At 42.6% G+C, this 16,236-nt stretch overlaps 1 protein-coding gene across 2 annotated transcripts; it reads right to left on the reverse strand.

Annotated features, from left to right (window-relative positions):
- Window positions 1-1,835: 1,835 nt before the first annotated feature.
- Window positions 1,836-15,935, reverse strand: LOC117451565 (ras-related protein Rab-37). 2 transcript variants are annotated; one of them, XM_034089933.2, is made up of 9 exons: window positions 15,819-15,935; window positions 14,633-14,743; window positions 10,943-10,984; window positions 7,596-7,662; window positions 7,197-7,249; window positions 6,746-6,811; window positions 5,563-5,619; window positions 5,410-5,486; window positions 1,836-3,831 (listed from the first exon to the last, which is right to left on the reverse strand). In XM_034089933.2, the coding sequence occupies exons 1-9, from the start codon at window positions 15,921-15,923 to the stop codon at window positions 3,726-3,728; spliced, it is 684 nt and encodes a 227-aa protein (XP_033945824.1). In that variant the 5' UTR covers window positions 15,924-15,935; the 3' UTR covers window positions 1,836-3,725. The 2 variants fall into 2 exon arrangements, with proteins under 2 accessions (XP_033945824.1, XP_033945823.1); XM_034089932.2 differs by having other exon boundaries at window positions 1,837-3,831; window positions 15,490-15,910.
- Between the last annotated feature and the right edge of the window lie 301 nt (window positions 15,936-16,236).

The raw sequence follows: 16,236 nt of genomic DNA on the forward strand, positions 1-16,236 counted from the left end.
GAATGTTAACCCTGTAAAGTCAAACTTTTGTTTATTCATGTATTCCCATTCTTTTAATCTTTCTTTCTCTCATTTTTATAATTGAATTGTAGTTTCCCTCATCACTTAGCCCTGTTTCCTCACTGTGACCAGCACATGCTGCATATGTTGTCACATTGTTCACACTGCTCTGAATACAATCTCATTTCTGGCGTCTTCAACATTTTTCAAGCCAGATAACACTTTCACACTTGCTGTGTATCTCCTAGTGTTTTCATTCAGCTGTGTCAATTATTCTGGTAAAAGCACTAAATTGCAGCAATAATAGGAGAAATTCCTACCTAGGAGTAATAAAGCTTAAATCTATCTCACATCTTGGTTTAACAGCATCATTGGGCCAGACTGACATCAATTGTCTGTCTTTGATATTCAACAGTGATTATTTAGTTGTCACCTTATCACATTTAAAACATGTGATAATTTCCCCCTGTGGAGTTTAGTCTCCAATTAAACTCCTCATTAATGTTGTTTCAAATAGAGTCACTGTTAATATAAGGATATGCCTGAAATAACGTACACTCTGATATGCCAGATTAGATTAAATTGCAATGATCAACATTCACACGTTAGTCATTCTGATAACCCTCTTTACATTTCGATATCAGAGTGATTCACCTTTAAAAATAGAGCAGTCATAAAACAGCTCAAATAAAAGCTGCAGGATTTGACTCTTCGTCTTGCTTCTGGTCCTGATAAGACAGAGACAGGACACTACCTGGGAATATCTCCCTCACCGTAAGCACTAATGAATACAGCTTGTTGCCATTAGTTTAGTTGATGGGAAGTCATTTAGGTAATTATGTTTTCTTCACGGATAGAAAGTCTCCTTAATGTGTCTGGAGTGTGTGTGACTCATGGATGCCAGTGGGTGAGACGTTAACACATTAAAACAACCACAGCACTTACAAAACATCACTATACAGATTTTCAGCATCCTTTCAAAAACAGTAGATCTCTATATTGGAATAAAATAGACAGTACAATCCTGAATCTACAGGTTGTCTAATTCAGGGGTTCCCAACCTTTTTTCCCAAGAGCCCCCCCAAATGACTCCCGTTGCGCGCGCCCCCCCCCCCTAAAGGAGGATGAAAGCGTAATTAAGGAGCACTATTGTAGTGACTTTGATGGTTATGGACTCAGGATTAATTCATCTGGATTCCCGCTGTATGAAGAAATGAAAGGACGGCGCAAGTGGAAACAATTCACAAAGGGATTAAACTGTTTAAAACACATGCTCAAAGTAAGCCGGATTTTGCCGATGTGTTTATGTGGATTCAAAAATCGTAAATAATCTACAAAATGGAGGAGACCGATCTGATCGGAGCAACTGTGACAAATAATCCAACTGAAACCAGCATGGACAATGACTATGTTTTAAAAATGCGTTTATCCAGAAAAGCCTGGTTTGGAAATGTTACGGGCAGAAGAAACATTTCTATTAAAGAAAGAATTATACATTTCTGTCTTTTTATGCCTTTAATACTAACTTGAATTTTTATTAAAATTAATTAATCAATTTTTTTTTTTTATTGTAATGTAGAGACAAGGCTTTTAGCGACAATCATGCATTGCCTTACAATTATATGTAAAAAAAAAAAAAAAAAGTCTAAATATGATATTTGGCCTCAAATCATCTGAGGCCTGGCGCCCCCCCTGCGATCTTTTGCGCCCCCCAGGTTGGGAACCACCGGTCTAATTGATAAAACAATCTCTAGTCTAGAGCAACATGTTAGAATATAAACAGGGTAGCTGCTGCCACACAGTGGCTCATTAACCTCAACACACCCTGTTACTCCCAACCCTCCAAAACCCCAACATACACACACAAAACACACAGATGAGACTGACTTCAATAAAAAACACCAAATACATTACAAAATATACTTTTTTTATATATCTAATATGATAACAAAGCACTTTTTCATGGCACTTTGTGATCACTGTGACGCCTCAGAAGAGGGACGAATGTGACAACCAGCTAAATTCCACAAGCAAACATTCATAATGAACATTGTACAAAGAAACAAGTTACAAAATGTGGAGCGTGAACAAATACAGCTTGGGTACAGTCTACACAACAACATCCATCGTTAGAGGAGACACATCAATGTTCTGGGAGTTCTGCGAGCACGTCTGTGTTTGCGGATGGTTCAAATGTAAATAGCATGCGATGGTATTTCTAACCAAAAGATGAGAAAGTAATGATAATTATCTCTTTGTATGACAGTGGGTTGCTCAACCAGCACATTTACATGAACAGTACTTTAAATTAAGTGTCACTGGCCCTGAATTGAATGTACAGACGAACACACAGTGGGCGAGCGCCCTCAAAAAGTGGCTTTATTCTACCTAACAGCAATACAGATGTGAACAGACAGGATCATTTGAGCTACAATCTGACTGAGAGACGGACGTCCACTTCTCAAACACGCTGATTTATCAAAGGGTAAGACTGTAAGGACAAAAGGGGTTCAGTTCACAGCCTGGTAAAACAGGGATGGAGACAAACTAAGAGCTGCAGGGCAAAATGCGATATCCACACCAACAGTCGTATTGATTGTTAGGATAAAACTGCCATTAATCATGAGTCAGGCTCTGCAGCCAGCAGGATGAAACATGTGGCACTGGTGAGAATTTCATCGAACTCCGTTTTTCAGTGTCTGCTGCTAGAACAAATACAACTCAAAAAGCTAACAGACGCCTCGCAGGCTTATTCTCTGCTGTGCTGCAGGGGTGAAGTATTTTTGTAGGTAGCTGGCACACATACGTTTTGTTCAAGGTAATGTTCACAAAGAACATAGCTGTTATCATTTTTGAAACATAAATGCAATTGCAAGCAGTGAAAAGCTGCAACTACACCAGGGTTGCATGATCTCAACATCAGAAATCCTTATCTGCGTTACGAAAGCTTTTCCTTTCAGCGTGATTCTTTGATGAATCTACGAGTTGCAAAAGTTAAGTAGGAATAATTAGCACAAAAAAACGCATTGCAAAAACGCTAACTAATTTAATGAGTTTCGGACTTATTCCTGCAGCACACTTGACTCGCATCTTGACCCCAGCCAGTTGAGCCAAGAAGCGCTCGGATCTATTTCCTTTATTCGGCAGTGAACACAACACCTATGTGGGCCTGCCAAACCCGTGCTGCATTTAGAGCACAGTGTGTTCATGTTTGAGTCTTTTGCACTGAAACTCGATGTCCAAACAGAACTGAAGTTCAGTTTCCCTAAATGTGTCCTCTTACCAAATAATAAACTCTTCAGATCTACATCAATCCCAAGAGTGCCATAGTTTTCATCCAAAACGACAAATGATGTGTTTGCAGCTATTTAGAACAGAAAGATAATTATGTTTTTTCCGTGTCCCTGGAGATATTGCATTTCTGATTGCAACTCCTGACTTGTCATTTGATACAACTGTCACTACAAAGACCACACACATTTCTACAAATGACATACAAAGAGTTTCAAATTCACATTTCAGATAAGGGATGGCTGCCAATCCAGATTCACTTTCCATCGGAGCTTAACGCCCAGTGGTGGAGACGAGGTCGCCCGCTTCGCAGGTTTGGTGCAGGGATTGGCTTTTATGTAAGAGAGCAGACTTTATTTTTACCTCGATCCAACTCCTTCCCCTCCTCCCCCTCCTTCTCTCTCTGCGTGTCTCTGCCTGGAGATCAGTGTCAGCTACATGTGGCCACAGCAGCTCGACTTGTGCTTCTGAGCCTCGATGTAGTCGTGTATCTGGAACTTGGGCTCATTCTGCTGCTGGGTGGCTCTGTGCTTCAGCTCCCTGACGAAGAGACGCAGGAAGTTAGATACAGAGGAGGTGGATGTGTGGGATGGAGCACACAGGGTGAGCACATCAAGAAAATGAGAAAGGAAGAGACATTTAAAAAAAGCACAAGCGAGGGAGAAAAACTCATATCTGTGCTGGGATTTAATCAAAATGCCTTTGGCAAGAACCATTTAATCAAACTTGCACTTAAAATACACACAACGATTACAAATCACCCACTCTACTGTGTTTCACAGCTCTGGGGACATGCTGTGCAATCAGTGTTCTTTGTGACAGAAACAATGATTCTTTGTGCCTTTCAATAGGAAAGGTGTGTGCTCACGGAAGTCAGTCAAAAGCAGAAATTGCACAGCTGATGTTTCAAATCCACAGGGAGCCTCAAACATGCACAATCACGGTTTAACAACAACAGGAAGAAACAAGATATTAGCTGAAGAATCATTCGAGGAAATAGTTGCATGAATCAGAGAGAAGTCTGTGAACATCGACGAGAGCAACCCGAGTATGCAACATTCATAATAATGCATGTGGTTATGACTCCATGAGCATGAATCCAAATGAATTCATGCACCTTTTTTTTTTTAATATAAGAAGAGAACGTTGCGCCAATTTAGCAGGTCTAGAAACTAAATGTTTTTCTCCCTTCAGAGGACTATATAAAAGACGCCTTTAAAGTGTCCCAATATTAGTTTTACGGATCAATGCAGCTGTTTTCGGTAATGAGAAAAGTGCCATGGCTTCTCTGTATGAGCCCTTTGAGAGTTTGTTTTTCGTTTCTATTATTATTGTTATTTTCTTTAGTGAGAGTTGTTTGCTCTCATTCCAGGGGGCTGGTGGGGCGTTTGGAAATATCTCCTTAGACTTTCCACCTGTCACTTCTGTCCAGCTTTCTGTAAGGAAAACCTGCCGCGATGCCTTCATTCAGAGCTCAGCATTAAGACACTTGGCCGATAAAGAAATCATGTTCAGATTTAAAAAACAGTTGCATCCTTCAGGGATTGCCCCCCTGTTGTTAGCTTAAGAGCTACATGCAGTGTGCTGTTGGAGGGACATCTTGTATTACATGGAATACTCTATATGGCCTAAAGCAAGTGGCCCATTTGTTTTAATGTTTTAATTCTAAAACACAACAGCCTCCACTCTTGGCGACACAGTTGGACACACAGTCTAGTTCCAGTTGGTCCTTAAGGTATTGGATTGGACTGAGTTTAGGATTCTATGCTGGACACTCAAGTTCTTCCACATAAATGTTACAAAAAGTGTATTTATGTGCCTCATGTTGTAAATCAAGGCATGTTGGGAAAGAAGAGTGTCTACGACCTTTCGCCAAAAGTTGAAAGCTCACATATCATCATATCATTCTATAAGGCAGTACACTTCATTTCGGAAGTAAAAATACTTATTTATATTTGTTGTATTTAAATGAACTGCCAGGCAAAACAAATCTGTCAAATCTACACGCATTTATGGGCCAACGTTAGTCTGTATGCCCTACTTTTGGCAGCCTTAGTCATCTAGTAGATTTTGTTCACGTACACAAATATAAATAGGTGCAGCAGCTATAAGACTTACTTTGCTATAGCGAGAAAGGCCAGCTCCACATTGACTCCCGTCTTCGCACTGGTCTCCATAAATGGTACACCATATTCCTAGATGAAAAACATCAGATGAGCAAGTGGAGTGGCTGTTGTTGAGATGTGACCACACAGAGGAGCGATACATTACCTTCGCCAGCCTCTCCCCATCCTCCGTCTTCACGACCCTCTCCGCAGCAACGTCTGCCTGTGAGACAGCAGGAGAGGAAAACAACACCATGAGAGGAGGACGGAGGGTCATAGACACACCATACCATTAGCTACACTGATGCAGCATCGTGACTCTCTGCACGTCCTCTCATCTGCCGCCGGCTGCTGAGCCAGAGCTCTCTCAGACTGATGAGATGTCAGAAACTCCACCTCAAGCAGAAGAGCAGCACCCCCACACACACTGATGCCCCCAGTCCTGCTGCTCTCACAGCAAACCATCTGATCTGCTGCTGTGTGACATGTCTGACCCCGGAGAAAGGTGAGTCCTCTCTGATCCACCAGAGGGAGCTTAGAAATATATCGGCTCTGACTGCAGATGTATCACCAGTGCGGAAGCTCAAAGCCATTGATAAGTAATGTTTGTGTCAGATATTGAATTTATCCTTCCCAGATCGGTAGAATGAATGTGTGTGGTTCTGTCAGTCTACCATCTTTATGTTCACTGGAGGGAATGTCTTCTCAAAGACAAAAACAAAAAATCAATAGAGAGACACAAACACAATTGAGACTGTGCTTCACTTGTAAATGTTAAAACAAGTGAGTGTCAGGGTTTAGTGCTAGTATGCTGTTAGCTGTTGTGTTTTAGTGTTTTGTCTATCGGTCTGTTGATAATAATCACTATACTCTCTCTCTCCAGGTGTCGGCACTTCCTGTCCGTGTGGCACCTGCTAGACTGATTGTTGTTCCCGCCCCTGATTGTGTCCACCTGTGCCCCATTACCTAATATGTATATTTAGTCCTTCTCTCCCTTTGTCTGGTGTTGGTTCGTCTTGTGTTATCGTTAGATCCATGCCTGTTTACCAGAGATCGATATTACAGTACCTAGTAGATCCTAGTGATTCCATGGAGAGTCCTAGTAGAACCTAGAAGTCATTGATAGCTTTGGTTTCTGTCCAATAAAGACTATTACCAAGCAACAGAATCGAGCATCTGAGTTCTTACGAGCCCAGCGTATCAGTGAGAGGGAGTTCACATCCATGCAGTGGAGGCCGTTTCTGGCTTTAAGGTGTTCACGTGTCTGCTTGAGTGTGATACAATTGTGCTAAGAGACCAGTTATCCTCATGATCTTCTTATGGAGCGGAAAAAAGGAAGCTTTGCTCACCTTGTTCCCGAGCAACATGATGACCACATCCTTCTGAGCATACTCGTGAATTTCAGTCAGCCAAGCCTTTCAAAGTAAAGAGAGATACAGGAGGGGGGAGAAGAAAGAGATTAGTCCTTTAAAAAAACTTAAGTACCATCGCGTACAGTCTTAATTTTTGTCCTGCTCCTGAGCTCAGATTTTACAATCCCCCAATTAATCATGCTGAGACTCAGTCACTCTCATCCCTGAGCACTTTTATTTCTTTTCATTACTGACACTTGGGAATGCGTGGCAGAGCAACCGATAACATCGTGTCATTTCCAAAGAGGGCCGGGAGAAAATGTTGGAGGTACTTTGCATTTAAACCAGTCAAAGTGAAACGTTCAGCTTGAGAGGCTCGAGGAAGTGAAAATGAACAGACAGAATAAAGAGAGACGGAGTGGGAGGGAAAGTTATTTAATGGTCTTACCCTGATATTGTCAAACGACATCTTACTGGTGATATCATAGAGCAGAAGTAACGCTGTAAAGGGAAACAGAACATTGTTATCTTCACACTGCCATATGCAACACATTAGCACCTACCTGCACACTTTCTAGGCACAATAATAAATGATAGGCTACACATCTCAGCGAGCAGGTTGCCTCCCTACCACACACACACACACACACACACACACACACACACACACACACACACACACACACACACACACACACACACACACACACACACACACACACACACACACACACACACACACACACACACACACACACACACACACACACACACACACACACACACACACACACACACACACACACACACACAGCATGAGGAAGTGCATTATAAAATCAAAGGTTACCCTGGGCATCTCTGTAGTAGGCATGCGTTACGCTTCGGAATCTCTCTTGGCCCGCTGTATCCCAGATCTGCGTAACAAACCACATAATTACACAACAGCTAGCGTGGGAAAACTGAACCGCATGAACAATCCCACACAGCCAACGACTAAAGCAGAAAACATACCATTATATTTCCCTACTGAGCCAAAAATGCAGACAATATATATATATAGTCAAAATTGAGTAAAGACTTATTTTACATAGTTTTAAAAAAACCGCAACATTTCAAAGAAAATGAGCTGCTGCGAGATCAGCTAGCCGCTTAAGCTAAATGTACTATTATAGGCTACTCCCTATGTTGTTTTCTTGAAGAATAAACACATCAGCTATAACTAAATAACATTTTAGGAAATGTAGTGTGTTATGCCATATAAATAAGGTAGAAACAAAATCTGGTCATGAAGAATAAAACAACTAACATTAAAATGGGTATGCTAATAGGATAAGAGGCCTAGCTGAGCAGGGTGAACATTTTGAAAAGCCTTACAGGTTTTTTAGTGCCATATAACTTTAATTTTTCAGAGGAATTAGCTAAAACCCAAAGCAAACAATAAAAAGGCTAGCTGCTAAAGTTGAAATTGAAATACATACATTTTGATGAACATATTGGAAGTTAAGCTACATAGCCTAGTTTAGCAGAGTAGCTGCAATGTAAACTGACTCCAGTTCAACATTGTGTGGTTGAGCTTATTTTATACTTAAATGTATACAATTTAAATTAATACATTATATTACATGCAGGTAATGGAAAATACAAAGAAAGCTAAATTAACACATTACTGACTTGTAATCACATTTATTTCTATATTTCTAAAAGCAGAGTGCAGTCATTTCAATAATTGGTTTAATAAGACATGCAAATATGTATGAAATCCTATCATGCGGTTTATAAATATTGTTTATTTTTTACCAAACACTAAGCGTTTAGGTACAGTAGGCCCATCACCTTTATTTAGACTCATGTTGGAAGAGTCTAGTTTGGAATCATTAATAGGATTAGAATCATGTTCATGGCCATGCAAGGAAAACAAATTAAAAGCATTTCCTCGTAAGGAGGAATCTAATTGTGGCACCTCCCACTCAGTGTTGAATGAACAGGTTATGATGAGAGACAGGTTTGTGCCTTGGATTAACAGCTTGTTGCTGGCACAAAATCATGCAGAGTGGCTCATAGTGTATAAATACAATAGCAGAGCCTTTGATTTGATTGCATGGCAGTACAAACAATGACAGTCATTTATGTGTAAATTATTTTTAAATTAGATTTGAGAAATCTTTTCAGATGATTTTCGATTCTGTAAACATTTACCAGATGAGTTAATTGGAAAATGGTTTTAAAGGAATGGTATGCTCATGACACTCATTTTTTAAAAATTATCATCCGATAAAAAAGACCAGTCTCTGCCAGTCTCTCTCTTTTTTTTTTTAATCCGATGACATTATCAGTGATTTTAAACTGATTATATACCGAAATAACATCAACACTGTGGGCGCCGCCATTTCCCGGACGTGACGTAAACCATGCGTTTGGTTTTCGAAGACACGTTGATCTCCATGTTATTTACTGTAGTTTCTCTCTTCAAATATGCCTCACTGTATCGCGAAATATTGCCACAATTCTGATAGGAACAATCCACGGAATGCTCGGTTCCATCTGTTGCCAAAAGGTAAGCGTAAGAAGTACATTCGGAGGCAGTGGCTAGCGAAATGTGGCCGGCCCGAACCGAAAGATTCACAGGCTCATGTATGCAGCGAACATTTCACATTTCCGGACGACTACTCTGAGAGTATGATAAAACATAACATGGGATTTATGGAACAACCATTACTTAATGGAGATGCAGTACCATCGGTCTTTCTGGTGTCATCACCGACCAGGACACCAGTTCGGCCAGTAGAGAAATCGCCCTCTGCAAGTGTGAAGCGACGGAGGAGCGGAAGTAGTGCTCGGAGTAAGAATAAGGTATGTTATAGCGCATTTCCATTGCAGCGGCTAGCCCCGTTTTAACGTCCTTTAGCGTCCAGGCCAGGACAGTTTTTGGTGGCCTTTCCATATAGCGTAGTACCGGCTAGTGTGTATTTTACCCCAGTTTTTTCCGGCCCCATAAAATCGTGATTCTATGGCCAGGGACAACGAAGCTGAGTATGCTAAACTAGAGAGGGAATCGCTAGCAAGGGTGGTACTACATGCATACATATAGTATCTTATATAATCTTCCCATTATACACACATGCATTTCCAAACATTTGGACTACCTATGTTGCAAATGTATTATCTTTTCAATTTACACACGGCATCTATTGCACGTCTGTCCGTCCTGGGAGAGGGATCCCTCCTCTGTTGCTCTCCCTGAGGTTTCTCCCATGTTCCCTTTAAACTGTGGGTTTTCTTCGGAAGTTTTTCCTTGTACGATGTGAGGGTCTTAGGACAGAGGGTGTCGTATTGTCATACTGATATGTATGGCTGAAGTCCCCCATCCAATCTCTTCACATTGGTCAAAACTTGTTCCTCTGCTGACGAGTCCGAACTGAAATACTCCGCCATGTTTCCGTGTGTTGACAAAGTGAACGCATGGATGACGTCACGACCATCACGTGACTACTGAAAATGGCAAACATGGCGGCGGCCAGACGGAATATACAGGTCTTGATAAAAAAGAGCTATAAAATCATTATTTACCGGGGAATATCGCTGATTTCTTCAGGGTATGGTTTAAACATAACGTTTCACTAAATACTGAAGTTTTGATTAATTATCTAATGAGTGGACCATTCCTTTAAGGAGGATATGAGGTTAAAATGTTAACATAGGTTCAGGAGCATGGCCACGCCTAAAACTCCGCCTCGAACCACGACCACCCCTATTTATATCCGGCAAAACTTCCGGCCACTGCTCGTCTCCATCCTTTCAACCCACCCTCCCTCTCCCTTTCTACCCATACAGTTCCCCTTCCGACTCACACCGAGCGATACATCCATCACATCCTCTGCCCGTCACCATTCATATTTAAACGGTGCATGTTTATATACCGCGCATACTAACACCTTCATTCCAGGTACCGTCTGGGGGGCCCGTAATCAGCCCACGCAGATCATGCCGGAGACGGAACCCCCACTCTGAGTCTCCCACTGCACGGACCACAGCTCGTCCTCCCAGATCATCCCTTCCCCCCCCTCATACCATTCACATGTCACTTCAATAAACGTACAAACGTCACATTGTTGTGGTTCCTGCTAGTGAATTGTCCTTCAATGAGCTAATAAGGACATCTTCTTAGCTCAGGTAAAGCAAGGTCTGTGATCTTACCTGGAGTTTGACTTTCAGGTTGTCGACATCCACCACTTTATTCTGCAAACACGAGAAGAGCAGTGAGAGTCTGACAGTCCACCATATGCTTTACAGACTGGAGTGCTGTAAAAAAAACTAAACAGAAATGGATGTTGTTGAACATGACCGCAGACTAAGAAAAGCTAAGAGACTCAGCAGCATGTGGTAAAAGAAACAAGACAACTAAAAGTGGCTCTGAACGATGGCAGAGAAAGTAATTTGCAACACCCACACAACAGCAAGGTCCTGGGATTAGACTTAATTACACAACAGCGAGGAAGACGGCTGGCAGCATAACAACTGACTCCCCCGTTAATTTCCTGCAGCAGGGTGCCCTCTGATTTCCTGTAGAGAAAGGATCGTCTTAAAATAGTTATGGTTATAAAAAGCTAAATGTGTACAGAGGATTATGTTGAAGAAAGAGTGAATGGAAATCAAGGTGATGCTAACATGCATTATTTAAACATGCGTGCTCCAACATGCTTACATGAAACAACAGGTTCTCTCACGCTCTGTTTAATGGAGGCTGCGGGTTATTTTTATTTGATGTGACCTGCTATAGCATCAAGCCAGGTCACAGCCACATGTCAACCTTGCACAGAAAAACACACCACAGAGAGATGAAGGAAGTGTGACTAACAAATGCTCTGCAGCACTTCCTTAATCACTTCTTATCAGTGACAGGTCACCACAAACAGCCCCTGCCTTTCCTCTGAAGGCACACACATGTGCTTGAAGGAAATGCAGTCAGGGCTTCACAGTGACAAAAGAAAACCTCTGCGATTTGTGAGAGAGACAAAGCGGCCACATGCCAAATCCTCTGCCTTGGCAGAATGGACATGGTTCAACCCCTGCACTAGTTGCTATGGGTTTCCATTCCCCCCCTCAATTATGACATTGGAGGAGCCTGCATGCCGAGTAACTGCTACAAGGAAGCATGCCAAAAATAGACCGGCCATGTTACAAGCTGCTACAACAGCCTGCCTATCCATGCACAGAGCACCACCTCAGCATACTGACTCAACTCAGGCCCGGTTCTACGGGGGTGCATAAGGGTGCATTGCACCCTCAGTTGAGTCGTTATGCACCCTCATTTGAAAAATGAAAAGTAAAAAAAAAAAAAATGAAAAGTGAAAAAAATGAAAAGTGAAAAATATTACATTTTGCCTACTATTACTAACAATAGTAGTAATAATAATAATAATAAGAAGGAGAATTTAGTTGAAATAAAATAAATTGTAATTGTGGTTGAATAGCATTGTCTGCTGCATTTATTTGATCAATTTAAACGGTAAGTAACGTTATTATGTCAGGTGCGCGTGACCTGTGCCGCTGCACATTCATCATCTGCAAGGTGCTTACACAGCAGTCAGTGATGGATCAGAACATGGTTAAAACAACCAGCCCTTATCGCCAGCAGCAACACTGCATCTACTGCAGGTAATAACAGTTCAGATCATGGGGACATTACGTTACTGTCGTGGACACTAACGTCCTCCTGCCCGACAGAGGCGGAGCAGCCGCAGCCGTCTTCGTTACCCCAAACACCGCCACCCCTCGGCGGCCCGCAAGTGCCAGAGGACCTCTGCAAAACAGAGCCTGCCCAGGTATATTTAAAAAAGTACTCAACTCGCCTGTACAGTGGGGTAAGGCGCTCATTTTGCAGCTCATGGTTTCAAAACAGAGATTGGCTGGAATATTCATGTAAAAAAGATGCCATCTGCTGCTATGCATGCAGACATTTCAGTTCAAGTAAGTCAGATGCCTTCACCACAACTGGCTACAACAACTGGCGCCATGCTCTTATAGGCTACGTGATAAGGGACTGGGAAGGCATAATCAAGCAAAGAGCACATAGATCCATAGATCTCTTAATGTTGCTCTCAAAGTGCACCAGATTGATGGTTTTAACTTCAATATTTAAAAAAAAATCTTCCCGGGGGAGCATGCCCCCGGATCCCCCCCAGAGGAGGTGAGGACCCCCATAGAGGGTGTTAAGGCCCTGACACACCAAGCAGTCACCAGAGGACTAGCCGACGCTGAAGTCGGTTGTTGCCTGGCCGTGTTCTCCTGCGTTTTGGCCATGTGTCGCACGGGAACACACCGCACCGACTTCAGTGCGTGAGTGGCAATAACTCTCCTTACCAGCAGGCGGCGGTAGTGTGTATTCGTCATTCAAAAGAAGCAACAACCGGAAGACAGAGAAGAAAAAGAGTATCTTTTCTCCGTAATATCATACAGAGCTGGCCTCTCCTGGATCAAGGTGATGAGCAGGTCTTCGTTTGCATCATTCCAGATCGCCATGATGAGATGAAAATGAATAGCAGTCTGTGTGTGCCTTCTTAAATCGTTTGTTTACGTCCCTCACTTCCGCTTCACTTCTCATGCACTGATTTGCTAGCTGAACAGCCAATCAGAGTGATTATTTGGTCCGACTGCCAGACCCGATGCATGGCCGATTCAACATGTTGAATCGGCCATGCATCGGGTCTGGCAGTCCAAATAAGGCGTGTCACGGTCGACGGTGCGGGACACACCAACCTGACTACGGCGCCGCGAATGCCCGACAGCCTCTGACTCCCAAAATCGGGTTGGTGTGTCAGGGCCTTAAGGTACACTCCCCACTTATAAAAATAGCACTTTACCACTGCACCCTCTCTAATCTCAGATGCACCCTTAGTCATTTTGTTCTGGAACCGGGCCTGACTCAACTGCTCCATCAGATCCTCTGTTTCTAAGCAGCTTTGCTCCTGTGCATAAGTAGAAGACAGAAATATATTGTTTATATTAAGAGTGATTTTTACGATTCAATGGTGTGACAATGAATGTAAAAGTTAACCAGTGTCAGTTTACTTTCCCTAATGGTTTTTATGAATGGGATCTGGCCGCAGCACTTGTTGCTTTGGTTTGAGTGGTGGCCCGATGAACCGTTTATGCTCTTGAATCAATGTCCATATAGATCATGTATCTGTCAGACATCCATTACACTCTGTGATGTCTACACTACCATCAGAAGAAGACAATGCATCACTCTGGATAATGCAACACAATCTCCTCCTCAAACAACCCCTACTTGACTTGCCATTAGTGTGAGTGTGTGCCCTGATTGGAGGGATACAGAAGGTTGAAAACATTCGCTTCAAACAACCTATTGTTTCATCTCCGCAAAGAAAAATACACAGTAGAAATATGTGTGTGTGTGTGTGTGTGTGTGTGTGTGTGTGTGTGTGTGTGTGTGTGTGTGTGTGTGTGTGTGTGTGTGCATGAGGTATATGTCACTGTAGGAGCTGGTCTGTCGGCACTGTGACTCCTTCAGGATCGAGCTGTGCTGTAGCCTTTCCAGGAGAGACGTGGGCAGGCACCTGCCAAGACATTTATGCACAGAGGCTCGCAGCACAAGTGTTCTGAAGACTTGAATGATCGGTGAGAGGATTTGTACATTTGGTGCCATCATCGCAGAATGACTAAGTGTTCCCCGCAGCAGTAAGGTGATAATTGGGCCACAGTGTGACTAACAATTCTGTCTTTTGTCACTTTTGATATGTCATTAGGATGTTTTTCAGAAGGCAAATGTTTCCGTATATTAGCAGCGAATAATAACACAAATACAGGAATAATGAACAGAATAACGAGCCATTCTGTGAGACTGTTCAAAAGCATCTCTCTCACCCTAAAGTCTATTCCAACGGTGGCTATAAAGTTGCCTCCCAGAAATGCCCCGTCTTTAAAGCGCACCAAGACGCACGTCTTCCCCACGGACGAGTCTCCCAGCAGCATCACCTACAGCAGACCCACCACCAGAGAAGAGGGACAACAGGTTACAAAGCATGACTTAAGATAAGACGAACAGTCCCTCCTGAAGAGGAAATTGAAGCTGAAGGATGTACTGCAGACAATATGTTTGCAATAATCATGATGTTTGACTCAGATGTTGGACAATGCCTTATTTTGGTAAGATTGCAACCAACATGTGACACTCCAGGGAGATGATTCAAGATATTTCAAACCACTCTGTAATTTTAACTCTCATCATGTTTCAGTGTGCATCCAAAAGGAATCAATATAATTACAACAGGATGTGCAATTATACAATCCATCCAGCCCATCCAGTTATTCACACAGTGACATAAACATATGTGTGGATAACACTGCAATTAACTTTTGTCTTTGGGTCTTTATTAAACAGTTGCAGGTATTCATGTTAAATATTTAATGAGAGGTAGCAACAAGTACACCCTCAGCAAATATTTGCTTATCAGTTAGGGCGGACAAAGCCAGCTCGAGAGATTTAAAGGCTCAGACAGACTTCTTAGTCATTTAATTTAAAACCATCAGGTGTTTAAAAACATTGACAATGCATAAATGCAGACTTAAAGGTTCCTAATATTCTCCAGATGTGGAGAGTATACAGTCATGTTGTTGCTGCTGGTACACACAGATGTTAATGTATGTCAAACCTACATACACAGACACCTGTTTCACCAGCAGCACCACCAACAGAAACACAAAAAGACGGAAATACACACCTTGAAGGCAATGTCATAATACTCGTTAACAGAAGCGCATCTCTCCAACATATATTTTGACGTTCCGTTTCTAGCCTGCTTTTCCAGCAACATTGTATTTCTTTCGGACATCTCAAAGCCAAGAAAAGACGCGCAGGCTGAGAAAAAGCCAAAGCGCAGTTTATCTCCGAGATGTTTCCAAGAAAGACGCGCAAGGTGTCCGCGAGATCTCCGCCGCTCAGTCCCGGTGTCCGCGAGCCCCTTCTGCTCGCATTACTGCGCGTGGCCACAAAATGATTACCAGGCGCTTCCCAGAGGAGGAAGAGATTAAACAAATCAAATAATCACACCTTAATATCGCACAGTAAGAAGACTGAACTTGAAACCCAATCCTCTACATCCACCAGCAGTGAACAAAGCGGTGATGGCAAACAGGCGGAAACATTTCTCTGCATCCTGGCGTGGGCAGATGGTTAACTGAGCGTGAGGACGTCGGCAGCCGGCAGTGTTTCAGGCTGACACTGTGCCCAATAACAGCTGTGGGGGTCAAGCGCACATGCTGGCCGACTCATCCGCCACAGGTGGTGCTGAGGACGGTCAGAGAGGGGAGCAGAGACCCGGAGAGGAGGGGGGGAAACATGAATTGTGACTAATTAGTGTAAATACACTTGATGTATAATGTGATTTATTCATTCAAGATGGAGAAACTCTTATTGGACGCAAAATGGCATGCACACCTTAACCAGTCATTTTTCTTAACATGTTTCC

The sequence above is a fragment of the Pseudochaenichthys georgianus genome, chromosome 8 (genome assembly GCF_902827115.2).
Source record: "Pseudochaenichthys georgianus chromosome 8, fPseGeo1.2, whole genome shotgun sequence".
Classification (NCBI taxonomy): domain Eukaryota; kingdom Metazoa; phylum Chordata; class Actinopteri; order Perciformes; family Channichthyidae; genus Pseudochaenichthys; species Pseudochaenichthys georgianus.

What these genes read in the sequence shown, in the direction of transcription:
- LOC117451565 (XM_034089932.2), bottom strand. Translation starts at nt 15,600, where the DNA reads ATGTCCGAAAGAAATACAATGTTGCTGGAAAAGCAGGCTAGAAACGGA. An exon ending in ACCTGAAAGTCAAACTCCAG is followed by an intron (nt 7,663 to 10,942) that starts GTAAGATCACAG and finishes TTTGTTACGCAG; the next exon opens with ATCTGGGATACAGCGGGCCA. An exon ending in TCATGTTGCTCGGGAACAAG is followed by an intron (nt 5,620 to 6,745) that starts GTGAGCAAAGCT and finishes GCTGTCTCACAG; the next exon opens with GCAGACGTTGCTGCGGAGAG.